At 41.1% G+C, this 24,424-nt stretch overlaps 1 protein-coding gene across 2 annotated transcripts; it reads left to right on the forward strand.

The window, feature by feature from the left end:
• Positions 1-24,424, forward strand: LOC139767478 (valacyclovir hydrolase). Of its 2 annotated transcripts, none has more exons than XM_071696898.1 (7): positions 1-120; positions 5,163-5,257; positions 8,029-8,195; positions 9,435-9,588; positions 10,559-10,814; positions 12,761-12,873; positions 23,011-24,424. In XM_071696898.1, exons 1-6 carry the CDS (start codon positions 32-34, stop codon positions 12,852-12,854), a joined length of 855 nt encoding a protein of 284 aa, XP_071552999.1. In that variant the 5' UTR covers positions 1-31; the 3' UTR covers positions 12,855-12,873; positions 23,011-24,424. The 2 variants fall into 2 exon arrangements, with proteins under 2 accessions (XP_071552999.1, XP_071553000.1); XM_071696899.1 differs by having other exon boundaries at positions 23,654-24,424.

Consider the following 24,424-nt stretch of genomic DNA (forward strand, 5'->3'; position numbering starts at 1 on the left):
CACCGTGAGGGCCCCCACTCGAGAGGACATTATGTCGACCGGTTGCCGACAGATATTCGCTGGATTATCTGCATTTCAGCAGGTGATCAGAGGAGGGAGATGTCTACACACCTCCCCATTGTGAGTAGGGAGGCCATAGGTCATGTGGAGACGAGGTGTAACGATTGTCATGGGGATAATTGGTCATTAGTGGGTAGTTAAAGGGACGATGGGTAGTTATTGTGGTTTAAAGGGACACTCACACGGGTGAGACCCCCCATTTCTTACCCTTGTATATTGTACTGTGTCATCAACCCTATGTTTATATATATATATATATATATATATATATATATATATATATATATATATATATATACACACACAGACACACACACACCCACACCCTACCCTATAGCAGGTGTTGGTTGCCGACAATCTATGGAGAATGTTGCAGTTTAGGACCACTCGGTAAATTTACACTGTATGGCCCACAGAAGCTACAAAATATTCTGAATATATATATATATATATATATATATATATATATATATATATATATTCACTATATATATTTTGGAAAGGATCACAATTTTGCGCGTGATCAAGCATATTGCTATGAGTCCACTAGGGGGAAAATGACACAGGATAAGTTGCCAAGTGCACTTTCGTGTAATAATCACATCATCAGGGGAGACACTAGAGAGAAATATGTCGGTTGATATACATCGAAGAGACATAGCTGTTCCCAGGTGCACTTCCGTGTAATAATTGCATCATCAGGGGAGATACGTGTCTTCGTTGTATATCAAGTGACTTATATTTCTCTCTTGTGTCTCCCCTGATGATGTGATTATTACATGAAAGTGCACTTGGCAACTTATCCTGTTTCATTTTCCTCCGTGGACTATTAGGAATATATATATATATATATATATATATATATATATATATATATATATATATATATATATATATGTGTGTGTCTGTGTGTGCTTTTAGGAAATAGACTTATCTATTGCATATAACAGAAATATCCATAACTTTTGTGGGGCCTGAACTGTAAAGCTAACCTACACATGCGTAGTAACTTTTTGATGTACAAGAGTCGCATGTCAGTAGACTCCATACGCTAAGTAGAGGCGATTTAAGCTGTTATGAAGGTCAGGGAAAATGTGAGACCCATGATTGTAAAAGAACAAAAGCAGAAAACTCTTGATTATAAACCATTGTGAAGATCAGGGAAAACGATGAATGTTGAATAAAATCAGAAAACTCGTGACGATATTTTAGCTCCATTTATCCGTGTGCTTTGGATATTGTCATTTTCTCCTGCAAGGTGTTTAGTGAATATTATAACAGTTGTGGAGTACAATTGGAGCGTTATATTTTACTGAATGTTATCATGTCAGTAGTAGTGAGGGTTATGTATATCTGGGACTATGTGGTGTATGATACATCGTTAATGTTTGATAATTAGTTAAAAGAGAAGTCACATTCCCATATGAGTATAGTGCAAATGCAGCCAAATGTTACCTGACAGATGACAGCGATCTCCAGTATTTTGATGTCATTATATTTCTATCAGCTGTATATTCCAGCAGTATTTCAGCTAATCGGTGATATTTTTTTAGGTTGTCTTGCTGTTGTGCACCTGCTAATATTAGCTGACGAAAATTGCTGTGTTATAATTAATGTAAGTTGTCGTTCTCTGTAAGAAGAGGAATCATAGGAGTATAATACGTGCCAGGGATTCTTGTGACTATTGTAGTGTTCAGCAGCCACACGTCCATTGCTTACATGTAGTGGCCATCTCTTAGGTCACCCTCAATCTATACCAAGATTAATATGAGTTCTTGACCACCAAGTTATTAAAGGCGATGTAAGTACAAATCTGTAATACTGGGGCATTTTCCTTTAACTCTCACAATTTATTAATAGCAAAATTTAACTTTGTTTCAGTAAATAAGTAACAGGAGGATATTTAGATTGTGTATTTTTATTAATTTATTTATATATTTATCATACTTTGTTGCCGAGGACTGGTGAAATGCTTGCATCGTGCCATTGTACAAAGGCAAAGGGGATAAGAGTGAGTGCTCAAATTACAGAGGTAAATAAAGTGCGTAAGACAAGGGAGCAAATGGGAACTTCAGTGAAGGGCGCAAATGGGAAGGTGATAACAAGTAGTGGTGATGTGAGAAGGAGATGGAGTGAGTATTTTGAAGGTTTGTTGAATGTGTTTGATGATAGAGTGGCAGATATAGGTTGTTTTGGTCGAGGTGGTGTGCAAAGTGAGAGGGTTAGGGAAAATGATTTGGTAAACAGAGAAGAGGTAGTAAAAGCTTTGCGGAAGATGAAAGCTGGCAAGGCAGCAGGTTTGGATGGTATTGCAGTGGAATTTATTAAAAAAGGGGGTGACTGTATTGTTGACTGGTTGGTAAGGTAATTTAATGTATGTATGACTCATGGTGAGGTGCCTGAGGATTGGCGGAATGCGTGCATAGTGCCATTATACAAAGGCAAAGGGGATAAGAGAGAGTGCTCAAATTACAGAGGTATAAGTTTGTTGAGTATTCCTGGTAAATTATATGGGAGGATATTGATTGAGAGGGTGAAGGCATGTACAGAGCATCAGATTGGGGAAGAGCAGTGTGGTTTCAGAAGTGGTAGAGGATGTGTGGATCAGGTGTTTGCTTTGAAGAATGTATGTGAGAAATACTTAGAAAAGCAAATGGATTTGTATGTAGCATTTATGGATCTGGAGAAGGCATATGATAGAGTTGATAGAGATGCTCTGTGGAAGGTATTAAGAATATATGGTGTGGGAGGCAAGTTGTTAGAAGCAGTGAAAAGTTTTTATCGAGGATGTAAGGCATGTGTACATGTAGGAAGAGAGGAAAGTGATTGGTTCTCAGTGAATGTAGGTTTGCGGCAGGGGTGTGTGATGTCTCCATGGTTGTTTAATTTGTTTATGGATGGGGTGGTTAGGGAGGTGAATGCAAGAGTTTTGGAAAGAGGGGCAAGTATGAAGTCTGTTGGGGATGAGAGAGCTTGGGAAGTGAGTCAGTTGTTGTTCGCTGATGATACAGCGCTGGTGGCTGATTCATGTGAGAAACTGCAGAAGCTGGTGACTGAGTTTGGTAAAGTGTGTGAAAGAAGAAAGTTAAGAGTAAATGTGAATAAGAGCAAGGTTATTAGGTACAGTAGGGTTGAGGGTCAAGTCAATTGGGAGGTGAGTTTGAATGGAGAAAAACTGGAGGAAGTGAAGTGTTTTAGATATCTGGGAGTGGATCTGGCAGCGGATGGAACCATGGAAGCGGAAGTGGATCATAGGGTGGGGGAGGGGGCGAAAATTCTGGGAGCCTTGAAGAATGTGTGGAAGTCGAGAACATTATCTCGGAAAGCAAAAATGGGTATGTTTGAAGGAATAGTGGTTCCAACAATGTTGTATGGTTGCGAGGCGTGGACTATGGATAGAGTTGTGCGCAGGAGGATGGATGTGCTGGAAATGAGATGTTTGAGGACAATGTGTGGTGTGGTGGTTTGATCGAGTAAGTAACGTAAGGGTAAGAGAGATGTGTGGAAACAAAAAGAGCGTGGTTGAGAGAGCAGAAGAGGGTGTTTTGAAATGGTTCGGGCACATGGAGAGAATGAGTGAGGAAAGATTGACCAAGAGAATATATGTGTCGGAGGTGGAGGGAACGAGGAGAAGAGGGAGACCAAATTGGAGGTGGAAAGATGGAGTGAAAAAGATTTTGTGTGATCGGGGCCTGAACATGCAGGAGGGTGAAAGGAGGGCAAGGAATAGAGTGAACTGGAGCGATGTGGTATACCGGGGTTGACGTGCTGTCAGTGGATTGAATCGGGGCATGTGAAGCGTCTGGGGTAAACCATGGAAAGCTGTGTAGGTATGTATATTTGCGTGTGTGGACGTATGTATATACATGTGTATGGGGGTGGGTTGGGCCATTTCTTTCGTCTGTTTCCTTGCGCTACCTCGCAAACGCGGGAGACCGACAAAGCAAAAAAAAAAAAAAAAAAAAGTTTGTTGAGTATTCCTGTTAAATTATATGGCAGGGTATTGATTGAGAGGGTGAAGGCATGTACAGAGCATCAGATTGGGGAAGAGCAGTGTGGTTTCAGAAGTGGTAGAGGATGTGTCGATCAGGTGTTTGCTTTGAAGAATGTATGTGAGAAATACATAGAAAAGCAAGTGGATTTGTATGTAGCATTTATGGATCTGGAAGGCAAGAATGTTATCTCGAAAAGCAAAAATGGGTATGTTTGAAGGAATAGTGGTTCCAACAATGTTATATGGTTGTGAGGCGTGGGCTATAGATAGAGTTGTGTGGAGGAGGGTGGATGTGTTGGAAATGAGGAGTTTGAGGACGATATGTGGTGTGAGATGGTTTGATCAAGTAAGTAATGAAAGGGTAAGAGAGATGTGTGTTAATAAAAAGAGAGTGGTTGAGAGAGCCTTTTTACTATGCAAGCTTTCTGCCAATCCTCAGGCACCTCACCATGAGTCATACATACATTAAATAATCTTACCAACCAGTCAACAATGCAGTCACCCCCTTTTTTAATAAATTCCACTGCAATAACATCTAAACCCACTGCCTTGCTGGCTTTCATCTTCTGCAAAGCTTTTACTACCTTTTCTCTGTTTACCAACTCATTCTCCCTAACCCTCTCACTTTGCACACCACCTCAACCAAAACACCCTATATCTGCCACTCTGTCGTCAATCACATTCAACAAACCTTCAAAATACTCACTCCATCTCCTTCTCACATCACCACTACTTGTTATCTCCTCCCTATTAGCCCCCTTCACTGATGTTCCCATTTGTTCCCTTGTCTTACACACTTTATTTACCTCCTTCCAAAACATCTTTTTATTCTCCCTAAAATTTAATGATACTCTCTCACCCCAGCTCTCATTTGCCCTTTTTTTCACCTCTTGCACCTTTCTCTTGACCTCCTGCCTCTTTTTTATACATCTCCCACTCATTTGCATTCTTTCTCTGCAAAAATCGTCCAAATGCCTCTCTCTTCTCTTTCACTAATAATCTTACTTCTTCATCCCACCACTCACTACCCTTTTTAATCTGCCCACCTCCCACGCTTCTCATGCCACAAGCATCTGTTGCACAATCCATCACTGCCTAAATTTTCCAGAGCTGCGAAAGAGGTGTTGGTCGAAGGAATATCTTTGAACTATGAAGTTGCTGGTGAAGGGGACAAAGTAGCTCTTTGTCTACCAGGAGCATTAGGTAAATTTTTTTTGTTTTGTTTTGTCTGGGATGCTACATGTATGGGTCACTTATGTTAATTATTTCCTCTTCTGATTTTTGTATTTGCATCACAGTTGTGGATGAATGGAACAAGCCTAGTCATGATCAGAATGCAGACTACTTAATTTTGTCCGTACCTAATTGCTTCTCCCGCCTTAGCGAGGTAGCTTCTGGAACAAATGAACAACATCTTCATTTTGACATGTTCACCATCTGAGTTGTCTTGTATGATGTACTGAAACCGTTGCTTCCTCTCTACAGCCAAGCCTCATGAAGTAGTCTTTATGTACCCGTTTAGCCCTTTGACAATGTGTCATTTACAGACGTAGAGGTTAATGGTTATTGTTTAGTTGCAAAGTTCAACGTGTGGGGCCCCATGAGTATGGAACTCCCTCTATTTATTGTACAAATTGGTTATGACACACACACACACACTCACACACACACAAACACACACACACTCACACTCACACTCACACGCTAGGCAAAGAAGTTCTGTGCAATTGCGTAATTTTTCACACCCTCAGAGCAATGCCATGGTTTGTCTTCCAACCCTAGAGTCTTAGGGGCCCAGATTTGAATATCATTTGATGCCTTATGTGGGAGTAAGAGCTGTATTAGGGGCAAAGTCAGAAAGTAATATCCTTTTTAAAGTTTTCGGTAAATCATGGTGCATGCTTGATATGATCAGAACAATTCAGAAGACATGAATATTACTTTTTTTTTTTTTTTTTACTTTGTCGCTGTCTCCCGCGTTTGCGAGGTAGCGCAAGGAAACAGACGAAAGAAATGGCCCAACCCCACCCCCATACACATGTATATACATACGTCCACACACGCAAATATACATACCTACACAGCTTTCCATGGTTTACCCCAGACGCTTCACATGCCTTGATTCAATCCACTGACAGCACGTCAGCCCCGGTATACCACATCGCTCCAATTCACTCTGTTCCTTGCCCTCCTTTCACCCTCCTGCATGTTCAGGCCCCGATCACACAAAATCTTTTTCACTCCATCTTTCCACCTCCAATTTGGTCTCCCTCTTCTCCTTGTTCCCTCCACCTCCGACACATATATCCTGTTGGTCAATCTTTCCTCACTCATCCTCTCCATGTGCCCAAACCACTTCAAAACACCCTCTTCTGCTCTCTCAACCACGCTCCTTTTATTTCCACACATCTCTCTTACCCTTACGTTACTCACTCGATCAAACCACCTCACACCACACATTGTCCTCAAACATCTCATTTCCAGCACATCCATCCTCCTGCGCACAACTCTATCCATAGCCCACGCCTCGCAACCATACAACATTGTTGGAACCACTATTCCTTCAAACATACCCATTTTTGCTTTCCGAGATAATGTTCTCGACTTCCACACATTCTTCAAGGCCCCCAGAATTTTCGCCCCCTCCCCCACCCTATGATCCACTTCCACTTCCATGGTTCCATCCGCTGCCAGATCCACTCCCAGATATCTAAAACACTTCACTTCCTCCAGTTTTTCTCCATTCAAACTCACCTCCCAATTGACTTGACCCTCAACCCTACTGTACCTAATAACCTTGCTCTTATTCACATTTACTCTTAACTTTCTTCTTCCACACACTTTACCAAACTCAGTCACCAGCTTCTGCAGTTTCTCACATGAATCAGCCACCAGCGCTGTGTCATCAGCGAACAACAACTGACTCACTTCCCAAGCTCTCTCATCCCCAACAAACTTCATACTTGCCCCTCTTTCCAAAACTCTTGCATTTACCTCCCTAACAACCCCATCCATAAACAAATTAAACAACCATGGAGACATCACACACCCCTGCCGCAAACCTACATTCACTGAGAACCAATCACTTTCCTCTCTTCCTACACGTACACATGCCTTACATCCTCGATAAAAACTTTTCACTGCTTCTAACAACTTTCCTCCCACACCATATATTCTTAATACCTTCCACAGAGCATCTCTATCAACTCTATCATATGCCTTCTCCAGATCCATAAATGCTACATACAAATCCATTTGCTTTTCTAAGTATTTCTCACATACATTCTCAAAGCAAACACCTGATCCACACATCCTCTACCACTTCTGAAACCACACTGCTCTTCCCCAATCTGATGCTCTGTACATGCCTTCACCCTCTCAATCAATACCCTCCCATATAATTTACCAGGAATACTCAACAAACTTATACCTCTGTAATTTGAGCACTCACTCTTATCCCCTTTGCCTTTGTACAATGGCACTATGCACGCATTCCGCCAATCCTCAGGCACCTCACCATGAGTCATACATACATTAAATAACCTTACCAACCAGTCAACAATACAGTCACCCCCTTTTTTAATAAATTCCACTGCAATACCATCCAAACCTGCTGCCTTGCCGGCTTTCATCTCCGCAAAGCTTTACTATCATGTGATAATGTTTTTTCCGTGTTTTATGTGAAATGGCTGATTTCTCTAGAATATCTTTTGAGTGATTGATGTGCTCTAAGAACGGTTAGTCTTTAGTCCCATATTTGGTTTTAGGAACTCTATGTAAAACCAGTCTGCTTTCCACCTCTTAATGGTAAAGCGATACTTTTTCATAACTTGGTTATATATATATTCCCCAACGAGTTACTTATCTTAAGTATGTGTTAGAGAAAAATGTATTTTGTTTACAGTATCTCCGACATGTATCGAATGAATTTTTGTATTTACCATTAGTCTCAATACCATGACTGTTACTTTCAGGTACTATCCAGTCTGACTTTGGTCCGCAGATGAAGGCTTTACCAGAGAGAAATCTCACATTGGTATGCTGGGATCCACCCGGTTATGGCAAAAGTCGACCTCCTTCCCGAAAATATCCCCTGGATTTTTTGCGTTGCGATGCTACATTGGCTGCTACTATGATGAAGGTTAGTTATACTTTTGCTATTATATGTGTTCATATATTTCTCCTCCTTTAGATTTTAAAGAAACCCCAACAAAGTGTTTAGTTATCATCCCCACAGATTCATTTTGCTCTCATTGACTGGCTTATTTGTAGACTGTCATTGGTGCCTTGGTCACCTCCTGTTTCTCGTAACGCTTTCAACATCTAGAACATCTTTCCTTCCTGAAAGCCACATAAACTCTGGAAGTTTCAAGGGTTTGTTTCTGGAACCCTTGATTAGGGTATTGCCCTGTACCTGCCTTAGGGTCCTTGTCAACCTTTCTGGTCTCAGGATTCACATGTCATCACTCTGGGTGGTTCGTACCTCATTGGCCAAAGGAGGGAAAAGGTACCAGTTGCATTTCTACACAGGTGTGGGGGAGGGGGGGGGGTGAGGTAACTTTTACTTAGGTAATTTGATATGTGGATTAAACCATTACAATTTTTTGTTGGACAGTAGTAAGCATTGACCCCAAGGAATTAGGTTCAGTTGTCCGGTTGGAAACTATAGCTGTGGTATTTTTTTTTTCACCTTTTAGGAAGCATCAACCATATTTCCCATGCGTCTTATAAAGTGTTTAAGAGGGGTTGAGGGCTGGAACTCCTTCCCTCCTGCATTAACTTTCTCAAAAAAGAACAGGAGGAGGAGCCAGTAAGGGAATTTTTCTTGAAAGTATCAAAGGCATATTGATAAAGAATGAACTGATTGGTCATTTTTTATTCCTTGGAAGTAACATCACAATCACGTAATTTCATGGCATATCTCGCTTTCATAATTAGATATGGTCGCAGCTAATCCTTGCTACTTATTCATACTGAAATGAATGTAGGTACTTAGTAGATTGAAATTGAAACATGAAAATGTTATAACTAGATAATCATGTATATATGTACCATATGAATATGTAATTTATTCTTTTATACCTTTTGCAGTTTATAAGGCATGTCAATAAAGAATTAACACATTAGTTGTCATTTGTACTTTGTTAGTAGCCATTTAGGCACGTCACAGTCCTGAATTTTTCTGGACTATCTTGTTAGTGTAATTCAAATACCGAAGCATGTAGTTATACTGACATGAATGTAATTACTTAGTACGATTGAAATTGAGGCAAGAAAATTTTTATAACATTCATATATGAATGTGACATTTCATGGGCTTTTTGCATTTATGTATCGTGGTACAGCACCTTTGAATGAATTGTTCCTTTTAACTTCTCAGAACCTGGGGTATGACAAGTACTCCCTCTTGGGTTGGAGTGATGGTGGCATTTCGGCCATGATGATTGCTGCTGCTAATGCTCGCCATGTTGACAAGATGGTTATCTGGGGGGCTAATGCATATGTCACTGAACAAGATGTTAAAATCTATGAAGGTAAGGTTCGAAAATTGTATGCTGTGTGATGGTTGCCTACAGATCATGCACAGATAGAGTGATAGGGTATGCAACAGCTTTGACCTGTTTTTAAAAATGCTTATGTGAAAATTTTATGTATTTTAGATGACGGGATTACACTTTTCCTTCAGTTTGCACAGTTTAATGCTTAAAATGTGCTCTTCTTGGGGTTGGTTCATATAAACTCAGCATCCCAGTGCAAAACCCGAGGTGTGTCATGTCCAGATGTGGGTAAGGTCCCCCACCCTGTGACTCTGTCATCAAACACATTCAACAAACCTTCAAAATACTCACTTTGTCACTACCTCTTATTACCTTCCCAATTGCCCCTTTCACCCTGGAAAACATCATTGCTGAAAAAGATGGAGTGTCAGGAGCGTGCTTCGTGCAGGACTGTAGTCTTGATAAGAGCAAATTTATGGAGATTATTAAGTCCATTCAAGAAGACAGTGTATCCGTTGCTACTCACTGAACACTTCCAACCTTAGGTGTGATTACCTATAACATAAATAATCATTAGACCAAGTTAAGTTTCCAGTACACACATTATAACTGATTTTTAATGCCTGTGTGAAAAATTAAGGATATAGAGAATTTTTGAATGAACTGCATTTCCCCACAGTTAGTTGATTAAGATAGGGTTTCACTGTCTAGTACTATCTTTGCTGCCATCTCTCGACTTTATTAGGTCATTATGTTCCTTTTAATGGTTTACCCAAACTAGAAAATCAGTATGATTTAACTCGAAATAAATAGCTTAATGAAAGTCATATTCATGGACTGAAGTAGATGTTGGATTTTAACCATCAAATTTTGTAATGCGTATTTAAGTGTTTTATGGGAAGTAGAATATAACTAATGAACACATTGTATGAATTGGCTTCATAACAGTTTCAGACTAAAAGTGTTAGTATAATGTGATTTACTACAGATGTCCACTTATTTCCAGGACTCCGTGACCTTGACAAGTGGTCTGAAAAGATGCGTGCACCTCTAGAGGCTACATATGGGAAAGAGTACTTCAAGACTGCATGGGAGGGGTGGGTAGACGGTTATGCAGATATGTACTACAAGAATGATGGTGACATCTGTAAAGGTGATTTGGCGAAGATAGTCTGCCCAACTCTTATCATTCACGGAGCCAAGGATCCATTGATTTCCATGGAACACTGTTATTACCTTAAGGAAAATATCAAAGGCTCACAGTAAGTATTTATATCCCTGGGGATAGGGGAGAAAGAATCCTACCCATGTATTGCGTGAGAGGTGTAGAGGTCAACTTAGAGGTGTGGGAGTGGAAGGCTGGAAATTCCTCCTTGTATAACTTTCCAAAGGAAGGAACAGAGGAAGGAGCCATGGGAGAATTTCTTTTATCTTGAAACCTTAGTCATGCATTCTTGATGCTACCTCGCTTACGTAGGAAATAGCAAACACGTATGAAAGAAAAGAGAGAGATATGTACAAGATTTGGTAAAGTGTGTGGAAGAAGAAAGTTAAGAGTAAATGTGAATAAGAGCAAGGTTATTAGGTACAGTAGGGTTGAGGGTCAAGTCAATTGGGAGGTGAGTTTGAATGGAGAAAAACTGAAGGAAGTGAAGTGTTTTAGATATCTGGGAGTGGATCTGGCAGCGGATGGAACCATGGAAGCGGAAGTGGATCATAGGGTGGGGGAGGGGGCGAAAATTCTGGGGGCCTTGAAGAATGTGTGGAAGTCGAGAACATTATCTCGGAAAGCAAAAATGGGTATGTTTGAAGGAATAGTGGTTCCAACAATGTTGTATGGTTGCGAGGCATGGGCTATGGATAGAGTTGTGCGCAGGAGGATGGATGTGCTGGAAATGAGATGTTTGAGGACACTGTGTGGTGTGAGGTGGTTTGATCGAGTGAGTAACGTAAGGGTAAGAGAGATGTGTGGAAATAAAAAGAGCGTGGTTGAGAGAGCAGAAGAGGGTGTTTTGAAGAGGTTTGGGCACATGGAGAGAATGAGTGAGGAAAGATTGACCAAGAGGATATATGTGTCGGAGGTGGAGGGAACGAGGAGAAGAGGGAGACCAAATTGGAGGTGGAAAGATGGAGTGAAAAAGATTTTGTGTGATCGGGGCCTGAACATGCAGGAGGGTGAAAGGAGGGCAAGGAATAGAGTGAATTGGAGCGATGTGGTATACCGGGGTTGACGTGCTGTCAGTGGATTGAATCAAGGCATGTGAAGCGTCTGGGGTAAACCATGGAAAGTTGTGTAGGTATGTATATTTGCGTGTGTGGACGTATGTATATACATGTGTATGGGGGGGGGGTTGGGCCATTTCTTTCGTCTGTTTCCTTGCGCTACCTCGCAAACGCGGGAGACAGCGACAAAGTATAATAAAAAGAAATAAAGAATGTACAAGATTGAACTTTTTTGATTGTTTAAGATAGGTAAAAGAAAAGACAAAATAAGCAATTGGAAGTACGTAAAGATAGAAGGAAGAAAGGAGATGGGACAAGAATGGGAAAGAAAAGAGTAAGAGGGGGAAAAGGGAGTAAATGATGATGCAGGAGAGGAAAGGTTAATAGGTAGCAAGGGGAAAGAATTGGAGTGAAGTATGGGTATGGAGGGGAAATAAGTGCAGAGTAATATTGAGAGAAGAAAGTGAGAAATTTACTGAAGGAAAGAGATTATCAGGTAAGGGAAGAATGAGAAAAATGGAAGGGCACTGGTTAGTGTTGGAAACAAGTTTTTCATGATCAGCTTCTGTTTAAGCATGTCGTAAACTGTAGGTTGGTGTTTAACCGTTTTAGTGCTCATGGCATCAGTCAACACTACATAGTGGAGTTATAAATGTCACTTCGGACATGTAATTTCTCACTACACGTAGTGGAGTTATGAATGTCAGTTTGCACATGTAATTTCCAACTACAAGTTGAATTTCATGTTTCCCGCATCAGTGAGGTAGCGCCAGGTAACAGATGAAGAATGGCCCATCCACTCATATACACATATATATACATAAATGCCCACATATGCACATATACATACATATGCATGTCAACATATACATACACATACGCAGACATTACATACATACACATGTACATGTTCATGCTTGCTAGTTTTAAGAAAATTCACTTGTTCAGTTTCTGAATTTGTGTTATTAACTGATCCAATTTTCAGGTTGATTATAATGGAAAATGGGAAGCATAATCTTCACTTGAGATATCAGGATGAGTTCAACAACATGGTGTCTGACTTTCTTGGAACACAGTAAACCAACAAGGAGTTCGTATGTGAGTGCTTTCTCTATAGTTTCTTTTGAATTCTTGTATTTTAGTACTTATTTCGTTCACAAATCCAATTAGCACATGAATTAGTAGATGGATTTTTGGGACTGTTTCTGTAGCTTTTTTTTCTATTTTAGAGCATTGCTTTGTTGCAGTGTCTCAATTGTAGTTTTTTTTTTTTTTTTTTTCTTTGTCGCTGTCTCCCGCGTTTGCGAGGTAGCGCAAGGAAACAGACGAAAGAAATGGCCCAACCCACCCCCATACACATGTATATACATACGTCCACACACGCAAATATACATACCTACACAGCTTTCCATGGTTTACCCCAGACGCTTCACATGCCTTGATTCAATCCACTGACAGCACGTCAACCCCGGTATACCACATCGCTCCAATTCACTCTATTCCTTGCCCTCCTTTCACCCTCCTGCATGTTCAGGCCCCGATCACACAAAATCTTTTTCACTCCATCTTTCCACCTCCAATTTGGTCTCCCTCTTCTCCTTGTTCCCTCCACCTCCGACACATATATCCTCTTGGTCACTCTTTCCTCACTCATTCTCTCCATGTGACCAAACCATTTCAAAACACCCTCTTCTCCTCTCTCAACCACGCTCTTTTTATTTCCACACATCTCTCTTACCCTTACGTTACTTACTCGATCAAACCACCTCACACCACACATTGTCCTCAAACATCTCATTTCCAGCACATCCATCCTCCTGCGCACACCTCTATCCATAGTCCACGCCTCGCAACCATACAACATTGTTGGAACCACTATTCCTTCAAACATACCCATTTTTGCTTTCCGAGATAATGTTCTCGACTTCCACACATTCTTCAAGGCTCCCAGAATTTTCGCCCCCTCCCCCACCCTAAGATCCACTTCCGCTTCCATGGTTCCATCCGCTGCCAGATCCACTCCCAGGTATCTAAAACACTTCACTTCCTCCAGTTTTTCTCCATTCAAACTCACCTCCCAATTGACTTGACCCTCAACCCTACTGTACCTAATAACCATGCTCTAATTCACATTTACTCTTAACTTTCTTCTTTCACACACTTTACCAAACTCAGTCACCAGCTTCTGCAGTTTCTCACATGAATCAGGCACCAGCGCTGTATCATCAGCGAACAACAACTGACTCACTTCCCAAGCTCTCTCATCCCCAACAGACTTCATCCTTGCCCCTCTTTCCAAAACTCTTGCATTCACCTCCCTAACAACCCCATCCATAAACAAATTAAACAACCATGGAAACATCACACACCCCTGCCGCAAACCTACATTCACTGAGAACCAATCACTTTCCTGTCTTCCTACACGTACACATGCCTTACATCCTCGATAAAAACTTTTCACTGCTTCTAACAACTTTCCTCCCACACCATATATTCTTAATACCTTCCACAGAGCATCTCTATCAACTCTATCATATGCCTTCTCCAGATCCATAAATGCTACATACAAATCCATTTGCTTTTCTAAGTATTTCTCACATACATTCTTCAAAGCAAACACCTGATCCACACATCCTCTACCACTTCTGAAACCACACTGCTCTTCCCCAGTCTGATGCTCTGTACATGCCTTCACCCTCTCAATCAATACCCTCCCATACAATTTGCCAGGAATACTCAACAAACTTATACCTCTGTAATTTGAGCACTCACTCTTATCCCCTTTGCCTTTGTACAATGGCACTATGCACGCATTCCGCCAATCCTCAGGCACCTCACCATGAGTCATACATACATTAAATAACCTTACCAACCAGTCAACAATACAGTCACCCCCTTTTTTAATAAATTCCACTGCAATACGATTCAAACCCACTGCCTTGCCGGCTTTCTTCTTCCACAATGCTTTTACTACCTCTTCTCTGTTTACCAAATCATTTTCCCTAACCCTCTCACTTTGCACACCACCTCGACCAAAACACCCTATATCTGCCACTCTATCATCAAACACATTCAACAAACCTTCAAAATACTCACTCCATCTCCTTCTCACATCACCACTAGTTGTTATCACCTCCCCATTTGCGCCCTTCACTGAAGTTCCCATTTGCTCCCTTGTCTTACGCACTTTATTTACCTCCTTCCAGAACATCTTTTTATTCTCCCTAAAATTTAATGATACTCTCTCACCCCAACTCTCATTTGCCCTTTTTTTCACCTCTTGCACCTTTCTCTTGACCTCCTGTCTCTTTCTTTTATACGTCTCCCACTCAATTTCATTTTTTCCCTGCAAAAATCGTCCAAATGCCTCTCTCTTCTCTTTCACTAATACTCTTACTTCTTCATCCCACCACTCACTACCCTTTCTAATCAACCCACCTCCCACTCTTCTCATGCCACAAGCATCTTTTGCGCAATCCATCACTGATTCCCTAAATACATCCCATTCCTCCCCCACTCCCCTTACTTCCATTGTTCTCACCTTTTTCCATTCTGTACTCAGTCTCTCCTGGTACTTCCTCACACAAGTCTCCTTCCCAAGCTCACCTACTCTCACCACCCTCTTCACCCCAACATTCACTCTTCTTTTCTGGAAACCCATACAAATCTTCACCTTAGCCTCCACAAGATAATGATCAGACATCCCTCCAGTTGCACCTCTCAGCACATTAACATCCAAAAGTCTCTCTTTCGCGCGCCTGTCAATTAACACATAATCCAATAACGCTCTCTGGCCATCTCTCCTACTTACATAAGTATACTTATGTATATCTCGCTTTTTAAACCAGGTATTCCCAATCATCAGTCCTTTTTCAGCACATAAATCTACAAGCTCTTCACCATTTCCATTTACAACACTGAACACCCCATGTATACCAATTATTCCCACAACTGCCACATTACTCACCTTTGCATTCAAATCACCCAACACTATAACCCGGTCTCGCGCATCAAAACCACTAACACACTCATTCAGCTGCTCCCAAAACACTTGCCTCTCATGATCTTTCTTCTCATGCCCAGGTGCATATGCACCAATAATCACCCATCTCTCTCCATCAACTTTCAGTTTTACCCATATAAATCGAGAATTTACTTTCTTACATTCTATCACATACTTCCACAACTCCTGTTTCAGGAGTACTGCTACTCCTTCCCTTGCTCTTGTCCTCTCACTAACCCCTGACTTTACTTCCAAGACATTCCCAAACCACTCTTCCCCTTTGCCCTTGAGCTTCGTTTCACTCAGAGCCAAAACATCCAGGTTCCTTTCCTCAAACATACTACCTATCTCTCCTTTTTTCACATCTTGGTTACATCCACACACATTTAGGCACCCCAATCTGGGCCTTCGAGGAGGATGAGCACTCCCCGCGTGACTCCTTCTTCTGTTTCCCATTTTAGAAAGTTAAAAAAAAAAATACAAGGAGGGGAGGATTTCTGGCCCCCCGCTCCCGTCCCCTCTAGTCGCTTTCTACGACATGCGAGGAATGCGTGGGAAGTATTCTTTCACCCCTATCCCCAGGGATAATATACATATATATATACACATACACACACATACACACACACACGCACACATACACACACACACACATACATATATATACATGTGAAAAATGTAAGAAACAATTTAGAAAACTGAAACTTCTAGCTTGAAATGAAATGAAAAAATGAATGTCACATAATGGTTCAACCTCTGGCTATGGAAAAAGGAAATGTTTAATTTATTTACACAAACGTCAATAGTAGTTCTCATCAATTTAACCACTGTATCAATAAGCTTCAATGTCTAAGCTACATTTTTCAATTTCACTATTTTCTTGTCAAAGCACCAAGTATGAAAACTATCACTCCCGTAACACAACTATGAACATTTACTTCCCCTTTAAAAAAAGTTCTGGGGAAGTCTGTCTCGATACACTGCGGGACACTCTACCACCTGGCGAGGTTTGTGTTGCAATGGTTCTTGATTCACAAACGTAGTAGCATCACTCGTGGGCCAAGGTAGTTCCGTTTGCAACTGGGACATTTCCTCATCCTATGGGATCCCTTGGCATCAGTGCGGCCATCAGTGACATTGTAGAAGGTCACACCTTGCTGTACAATTCATTCTTGGTGCTGTGCGTTCGCCCATGACGACCGTCCCTCAGACGACGCGCCAAGTCGTTTGCTTGGAGTGATGCGTCGGTAGGTCGACTTCCCACCGACTTTCTCACATATATTCTTTAAAGTAAACACCTGATCCACACATCCTCTGCTGCTTCTGAACCCCACAGTGCTCCTCCCCAGTTAATATCCCTTTAGCATGTGTATATTTGCTGTGTATATTTATGTCACCAAATATGAGAAAACGGGCTCAATAGTTCATTTACGAACTCTTCAATTGTAGTTACTATTATATAATATTATGTGTAGATCTCTGATATGTGTTGTTGTGAAGGCAGGGCCGGGAGGTGTTTTGTAAGAGCACTTGGTGGTACAGTTATATGTAAATTAACCTTATGTTTTCGTTGGTATATTGGACCAAAAATGTGAACGCACAAATAAGGGTAACAATATCAGAAAATTTGATCGATGAAAATATGAAGTTCAGCTTACAAAGGCGTCAAGGGAAAAGTTTATGGAACTCAAAGAAATTATAAGAGGAAGCTGTGGTAGTGTTTAGGCTGTTGAAGATTATATTGTTAGAGGTTGCTGTAGGTATATGTGACACCGTGCATATTGGTTGTGGAAAGAGAAGCTCAGCATAGTTGAATGAAGATATAAGAAACTAGATGGAAAAGAGAATTTAGACAAAGTTAAATCCACGAGAAAATAGTAGTGAATGAATGGTGTAGTGTATGAAGTTTGGTATGTAGAAGCTAAAAGGAAAGTCATTTTTTTATTTTTTCATACCTGTTTCCTGTGTTTGCAAGGTAGCATCAGGAATAGAAAACGCTTTTATCAGCATCATCTCTTCTGAAGTTGTCTTGTAATGCATTGAAACCACTGCCCCGTATCCACAAGCTGACCTCACAGACCTTTCCTTGGTTTCTCCCACCTCCTTTATATGCCCTTGTTCAATCCATTGAGAGCATGTCAACCCCTGTATACCGCATCACTCGATTTTATTCTGTGCTGTGCATGCTTTTCACCCTTCTGCATGTTCTGACCTGGAGCACTTGAAATCTCTTTCACTCCGTCCTTCTATCTCCAGTTTGGGCTCCCTCTTCTCCATGACCCGTCATTTCTTATGCATATATCCTCTTTGTCAGCATCTCTTTCAGTCTCTCCATACGTCCAAACCATTTCAGCACACCCTTTTCAGTTTTCTCGGCTGTACTCTTCTTCTTGTGACACCTCTCTCTTACCCTATCCTCTATATCTCTGATGCTCGTTCCCTCTGGGAACTCTGTCAAGGGGCTGGTGGCCACAGCAGAAGAGTCTCCATAACGGATGAACTACAGCGCCACTTCTCGGTCATAATGCTTCACCCTTAACAGGCCTCTGGCAGAGGGCAGCTTCTGCCCAGTATTTTCAGAGACTTAGCTTAAGTTTCTACCGACCACTTCTACCCAATGTGTCTACATGATGTTTCTACCGACTACTTCTACCCATTGTGTCTACGTGATGTTTCTTCTGACTACTTCTACCCATTGTGTCTACCTGATGTTTCTACTGACTACTTCTACCCAGTATGTCTACATGATGTTCCTGCTTAATGTAATATTGCTCCTACCAAGCCAAAAATCTCTCCTAGTCACACATAACATTTGATATCTGTTAACTTATATGCCACTCATTCTTCGTAACTAGGGTTTCCTGTGGTGAGCACTATGAGCTAAACCTGATGCCCATTCCCAAGGGGAACGGGCATCAAAGATATAGATAGATATTTAGATAGATAGATAGAAGACTGGGAGAAGTATAAAAAAAGAGGCAGGAGGTCAAGAGAAAGGTGCAAGAGGTGAAAAAGAGGGCAAATGAGTGTTGAGGTGAGAGAGTATCATTAAATTTTAGGGAGGATAAAAAGATGTTTTGGAAGGAGGTAAATAAAGTGTGTAAGACACGAGAACAAATAGGAACATCGATGAAGGGGGCTAATGGGGAGGTGATAATAAGTAGTGTTGATGTGAAAGGAGATGGAATGAGTATTTTGAAGGTTTGTTGAATGTGTTAGATGATAGAGTGGAAGATATAGGGTGTTTTGGACGAGGTGGTGTGCAAAGTGAGAGGGTTAGGAAGAATGATTTGGTAAACAGAGAAAAGGTAGTAAAAGCTTTGTGGAAAATAAAAGCCGGTAAGGCAGTGGGTTTGGATGGTATTGCAGTGGAATTTATTGAAAAAGGGGGTGACTGTGTTGTTGAGTGGTTGGTAAGGATATTTAATGTATGTATGACTCATGGGTATGTTTGAAGGAATAGTGGTTCCAACACTGTTGTATGGTTGCGAGGAGTGGGCTATGGATAGAGTTGTGTGCAGGAGGGTGGATGTGCTGGAAATGAGATGTTTGAGGACAATATGTGGTGTGAGGTGGTTTGATCGAGTAAGTAATAATAGGGTAAGAGAGATGTGTGGTAACAAAAAGAGTGTGGTTGAGAGAGCAGAAGACGGTGTTTTGAAATGGTTTGGTCACATGGAGAGAATGAGTGAGGAAAGATTGACCAAAAGGATATATGTGTCAGAGGTGGAGGGAAGGAGAAGTGGGAGACCAAATTGGAGGTGGAAAGATGGAGTGAAAAAGGTTTTGAGTGATCGGGGCCTGAACATGCTGGAGGGTGAAAGGCGTGGAAGGAATAGAGTGAATTGGAACGATGTGGTATACCGGGGTCGACTTGCTGTCAATGGATTGAAACAGGGCATGTGAAGCGTCTGGGGTAAACCATGGAAAGTTCTGTGGGGCCTGGATGTGGAAAGGGAGCTGTGGTTTCAGTGCATTATTACAAGACAGCAAGAGACTGTGTGAACGAATGTGGCCTTTGTTGTCTTTCCTAGCGCTACCGTGCACACATGAGGGGGGAGGGGGCTGTTATTCCATGTGTGGCGAGGTGGCGATGGGAATGAATAAAGGCAGACAGTATGAATTATGTATATGTGTATATATGTATATGTCTGTGTGTGTATATGTATGTATACATTGAGATGTATAGGTATGTATATTTGCATGTGTGGACGTGTATGTATATGCATGTGTATGTGGGTGGGTTGGGCCATTCTTTCGTCTGTTTCCTTGCGCTACCTCGCTAACGCAGGAGACAGCGACAAAGCAAAATATATAAATAAATAAATAATGACTCATGGGGAGGTGCCTGAGGATTGGCGGAATGCATGCATAGTGCCATTATACAAAGGCAAATGGGATAAAGGTGAGTGCTCAGATTACAGAAGTATAAGTTTGTTGAGTATTCCTGGGAAATTATATGGGAGAGTATTGATTGAGAGGGTGAAGGCATGTACAGAGCATCAGGTTGGGGAATAGCAGTGTGGTTTCAGAATTGGTAGAGGATGTGTGGATCAGGTGTTTGCTTTGAAGAATGTATGTGAGAAATACTGAGAGAAGCAAATGGATTTGTATTTAGCATTTATGGATCTGGAGAAGGCATATGATAGAGTTGATAGAGATGCTCTGTGGAAGGTATTAAGAATATATGGTGTGGGAGGCAAGTTGTTAGAAGCAGTGAAAAGTTTTTATCAAGGGTGTAAGTCATGTGTGCGAGTGGGAAGAGAGGAAAGTGATTGGTTCTCAGTGAATGTCGGTTTACGGCAGGGGTTCGTGATGTCTCCATGGTTGTTTAATTTGTTTATGGATGGGGTTGTTAGGGAGGTGAATGCAAGAGTTTTGGAGAGAGGGACAAGTATGCAGTCTGTTGTGGATGAGAGAGCTTGGGAAGTGAGTCAGTTGTTGTTCGCTGATGATACAGCACTGGTGGCTGATTCGGGTGAGAAACTGCAGAAGCTGGTGACTGAGTTTGGTAAAGTGTGCGAAAGAAGAAAGCTGAGAGTAAATGTGAAAAAGATCAAGGTTATTAGGTACAGTAGGGTTGAGGGACAAGTCAGTTAGGAGGTAAGTTTGAATGGAGAAAAACTGGAGGAAGTGAAGTGTTTTAGATATCTGGGAGTGGATTTGGCATGGATGGAACCATGGAAGCAGAAGTGAGTCACAAGGTGTAGGAGGGGGCGAAAGTTCTGGGAGTGTTGAAAAATGTGTGGAAGTCGAGAACATTATCTTGGAAAGCAAAAATGGGTATGTTTGAAGGAATAGTGGTTCCAACAATGTTATGTGGTTGCGAGGCTTGGGCTATAGATAGAGTTGTGTGGAGAGAGTTGTGTGGAGAAGGGTGGATGTGCTGAAAATGAGATGTTTGAGGACAATATGTGGTGTGAGGTGGTTTGATCGAGTAAGTAATGAAAGGGTAAGAGAGATGTGTGGTAATAAAAAGAGTGTGGTTGAGAGAGTAGAAGAGGGTGTTTTGAAAAAGTTTGGTCACATGGAGAGAATGAGTGAGGAAAAATCAACAGAGGATATATGTGTCAGAGGTGGAAGGAACAAGGAGAAGTGGGAGACCAAATTGGAGGTGGAAAGATGAAGTGAAAAAGATTTTGAGCGATTGGGGCCTGAACATGCAGGAGGGTGAAAGGTGTGCAGGGAATAGAGTGAATTGGAATCATGTGGTATACTGGGGTCGACGTGCTGTCAATGGATTGAAGCAGGGCATGTGAAGCGTCTGGGGTAAACCATGGAAAGTTTTATGGGGCTTGGATGTGGAAAGGGAGCTGTGGTTTTGGTGCATTATACATGACAGCTAGAGACTGAGTGTGAACAAATGTGGCCTTTGTTGTCTTTTCCTAGCGCTATCTAGCGCGTATGCGGAGGGAGGGGGTTGTCATTTCATGTGTGGCAGGGTGGCGACGGGAATGAATAAAGGCAGCAAATATGAATTATGTACATGTGTATATATATATATATATGTCTGTGTATGTATATATATGTATACGTTGAAATGTATAGGTATGTATATGTGCGCATGTGGATATGTATGTATATACATGTGTATGTGGATGGGTTGGGCCATTCTTTCGTCTGCTTCCTTACGCTACCTCGCTGATGCGGGAGACAGCGACAAAGTATAATGAATATAGATAAGTGGATAAGATAGAAGAATTACCGAGAAATGACTCCTTTTGTGTAGTTGGTAAGTTGTAGGATAGCGAGTGTTTTGAAAGGATTTGTGAATACCTTGGTGAAGAACAAAGTTGACTTATGAAAGGAAGAAGGTGTGTTGACAAGATTTTTCATGTGTTAAATGTAGTGGAGAATGTTATGTGGGGAGAGAAAAGTTGTTATTTATGATTGCAGAAAAGGCATACAGTAAAGTGAATAGGGGAGTTCTGTCTCTGTATGGTATTTGTAGAAGAATTGATTGCTGTTAAGAGATTTTACAATTGACGTAATCCATGTGTGAAAGTTGATGTGAATGAGTGGTTTAAAGCAAATTTCAGAGTTTGTCAAGGTTCTTTGTTGTCACCATGGTTATTTAATGATCTTATGTTCGCGTATTACCTGAAATGATATTGAGGTTGGGTAATGGTGGAAAAAAGTTAATTGCGGTGAAACAAAATGGAAGTTTCTGCAGTTCCTGTATGCTTCAAGTCCCTTACCAACACTGGGATTATGTTAATTGAAGACCCTGTGGTTGGCAAAACCTTAGTCGGCAAGGTATAGGGCTTATGGGAAATGGGGGATTAGGGGTAGCAACCCTTGGGACACACATCTTAGAGATAAGCTTGTTTAACTTTAAAGACAACATACTTAATCCATAAAAGTACAACAAAATGTCAGTACAAAATTGTAATGTAATAATGTGATGGCAGTATGTCACCCCTGGTGTTGCTACTCCGTACTCCCACAGAGCAGGCAGCCAGCTACGCTGCACAAAATGTAAGTACAAAATTGTAATGTAATAATGTGATGGCAGTATGTCACCCCTGGTGTTGCTACTCCGTACTCCCACAGAGCAGGCAGCCAGCTACGTTGCACAAAATGTAAGTACAAAATTGTAATGTAATAATGTGTTGGCAGTATGTCACCCCTGGTGTTGCTACTCCGTACTCCCACAGAGCAGGCAGCCAGCTACGCTGCACAAGAGGCTTACTTCAGACTCCTTAGTTATGACACTCCTGTTTCTCCCCTAGAATTGGTGGTTGTTTGGGTTGGGTCACAAGCGGCTTGTGGCCGGATGACGTTTATCGAGTGTAAGAATAAAATTTTGATGGTGGCATGCAAAACCTTGGATACTCTAAAATTGATGCCGTGTTCAGTAAAATAGTATACACTGCTCTAAGGGTGTATACTGAAAACTGTAGATGGCGAAATCATGGTTGACAAGGGATGTCTGTGTAGTATGCATCTTGTATTATCCAATTTGAATCTAAGAATGGTTGCATTAAAAGATAATGATTGTTTGATATGTGAGTAAGACCTCCTTAGGTAATTAATCTTGAATAGTATGATAAGTTTGTCAGGTTTTCTTAGGCATCTGATTATGAATTGTGAGGGGGTTTTATCTTCGCTGAAATCTCCCTTTATGATAATAGGAAAGCCTTCTATAGGATTACTATTAAGTGTAGTGGATTTTATCTTGTGTTTCAGTAAGGCTGCATATCATATGCATTAGTTGAAATATGCATTTTCATGCAATTGTCTTTTAATGTTCCCCAATTAGGTCATGATGAATCATTTTTGGCATTATTTTTTTTGTGCAAGCTGAATTTCACTCTATTTTCATGACATACAAAAATGGCATGATTGAAACGTGTTCCTCTCTCTTTTATACAGGTTGTACCTCTGTAATCTGGCAACTGTGGGACCTGGCCACTACTGGGTCACAAAAAGTGCCGGGAAACAGAAATGGACCCCTAAGTCATACTCAGTTGATGATCCAATCTCATAATACTAACAGCAAGTCTTTACAGAATCTCCTTTCGCTAATTTTTTCAGTAATTCCCCTGCTATTTTTCAAGCGTGGCTAATGATGTATGCTTATGCTCATTAGCATTAGCACCATCTTCTGCACCTCTTGGTCTCTTGAATGACATCCTTAAGGGCTAAAACACAGATGAATCTATGAAATTAACAGGACTTAATTAGCTCGGGTGCAATGTAAACAGATTTTGGCACATTAGTGCTGCTAATAGCACTGCCCTGGTGGCAGATCCACAAACTAATAACTAATGGCGGCAGATTCAAAACGTGCTGAACCATAGGAGTTGCCCGACCACAGAGCGCCGGATTATAGAGGTACAACCTGTACTTGGTTGATGTTTTCCTTGTGAGAGAGGTAACATCCAGAACACTGAGCCTTAATGGGAAAAATATCCTCATTTGACCCATTCTTCTGTATTATATGCACTTGATTTTTGTTGGAAACATAGAGATTAAGTCTTGCACGAATGTTTCTGTATGCATTTCTGCAGTCATATTAGTACTTATGTATTGGCATGATTAGTCATGTATTTTTGTGTGTGTTATTTCTCTGCTGTATTTTTGAAGTTTGTTAGATATTAATGAGTATGATATTCTCGTGTTCAGAAATAAAGATTGATAATT

Source organism: Panulirus ornatus, chromosome 61 (assembly GCF_036320965.1).
Source record: "Panulirus ornatus isolate Po-2019 chromosome 61, ASM3632096v1, whole genome shotgun sequence".
Classification (NCBI taxonomy): Eukaryota; Metazoa; Arthropoda; class Malacostraca; order Decapoda; family Palinuridae; genus Panulirus; species Panulirus ornatus.

Coding starts and splice junctions, on each gene's coding strand:
- LOC139767478 (XM_071696898.1), top strand. CDS start 32: ATGTCGACCGGTTGCCGACAGATATTCGCTGGATTATCTGCATTTCAG. Junction 121..5,162: donor TGTCTACACACCTCCCCATT/GTGAGTAGGGAG, acceptor TAAATTTTCCAG/AGCTGCGAAAGAGGTGTTGG. Junction 8,196..9,434: donor TGGCTGCTACTATGATGAAG/GTTAGTTATACT, acceptor TTAACTTCTCAG/AACCTGGGGTATGACAAGTA.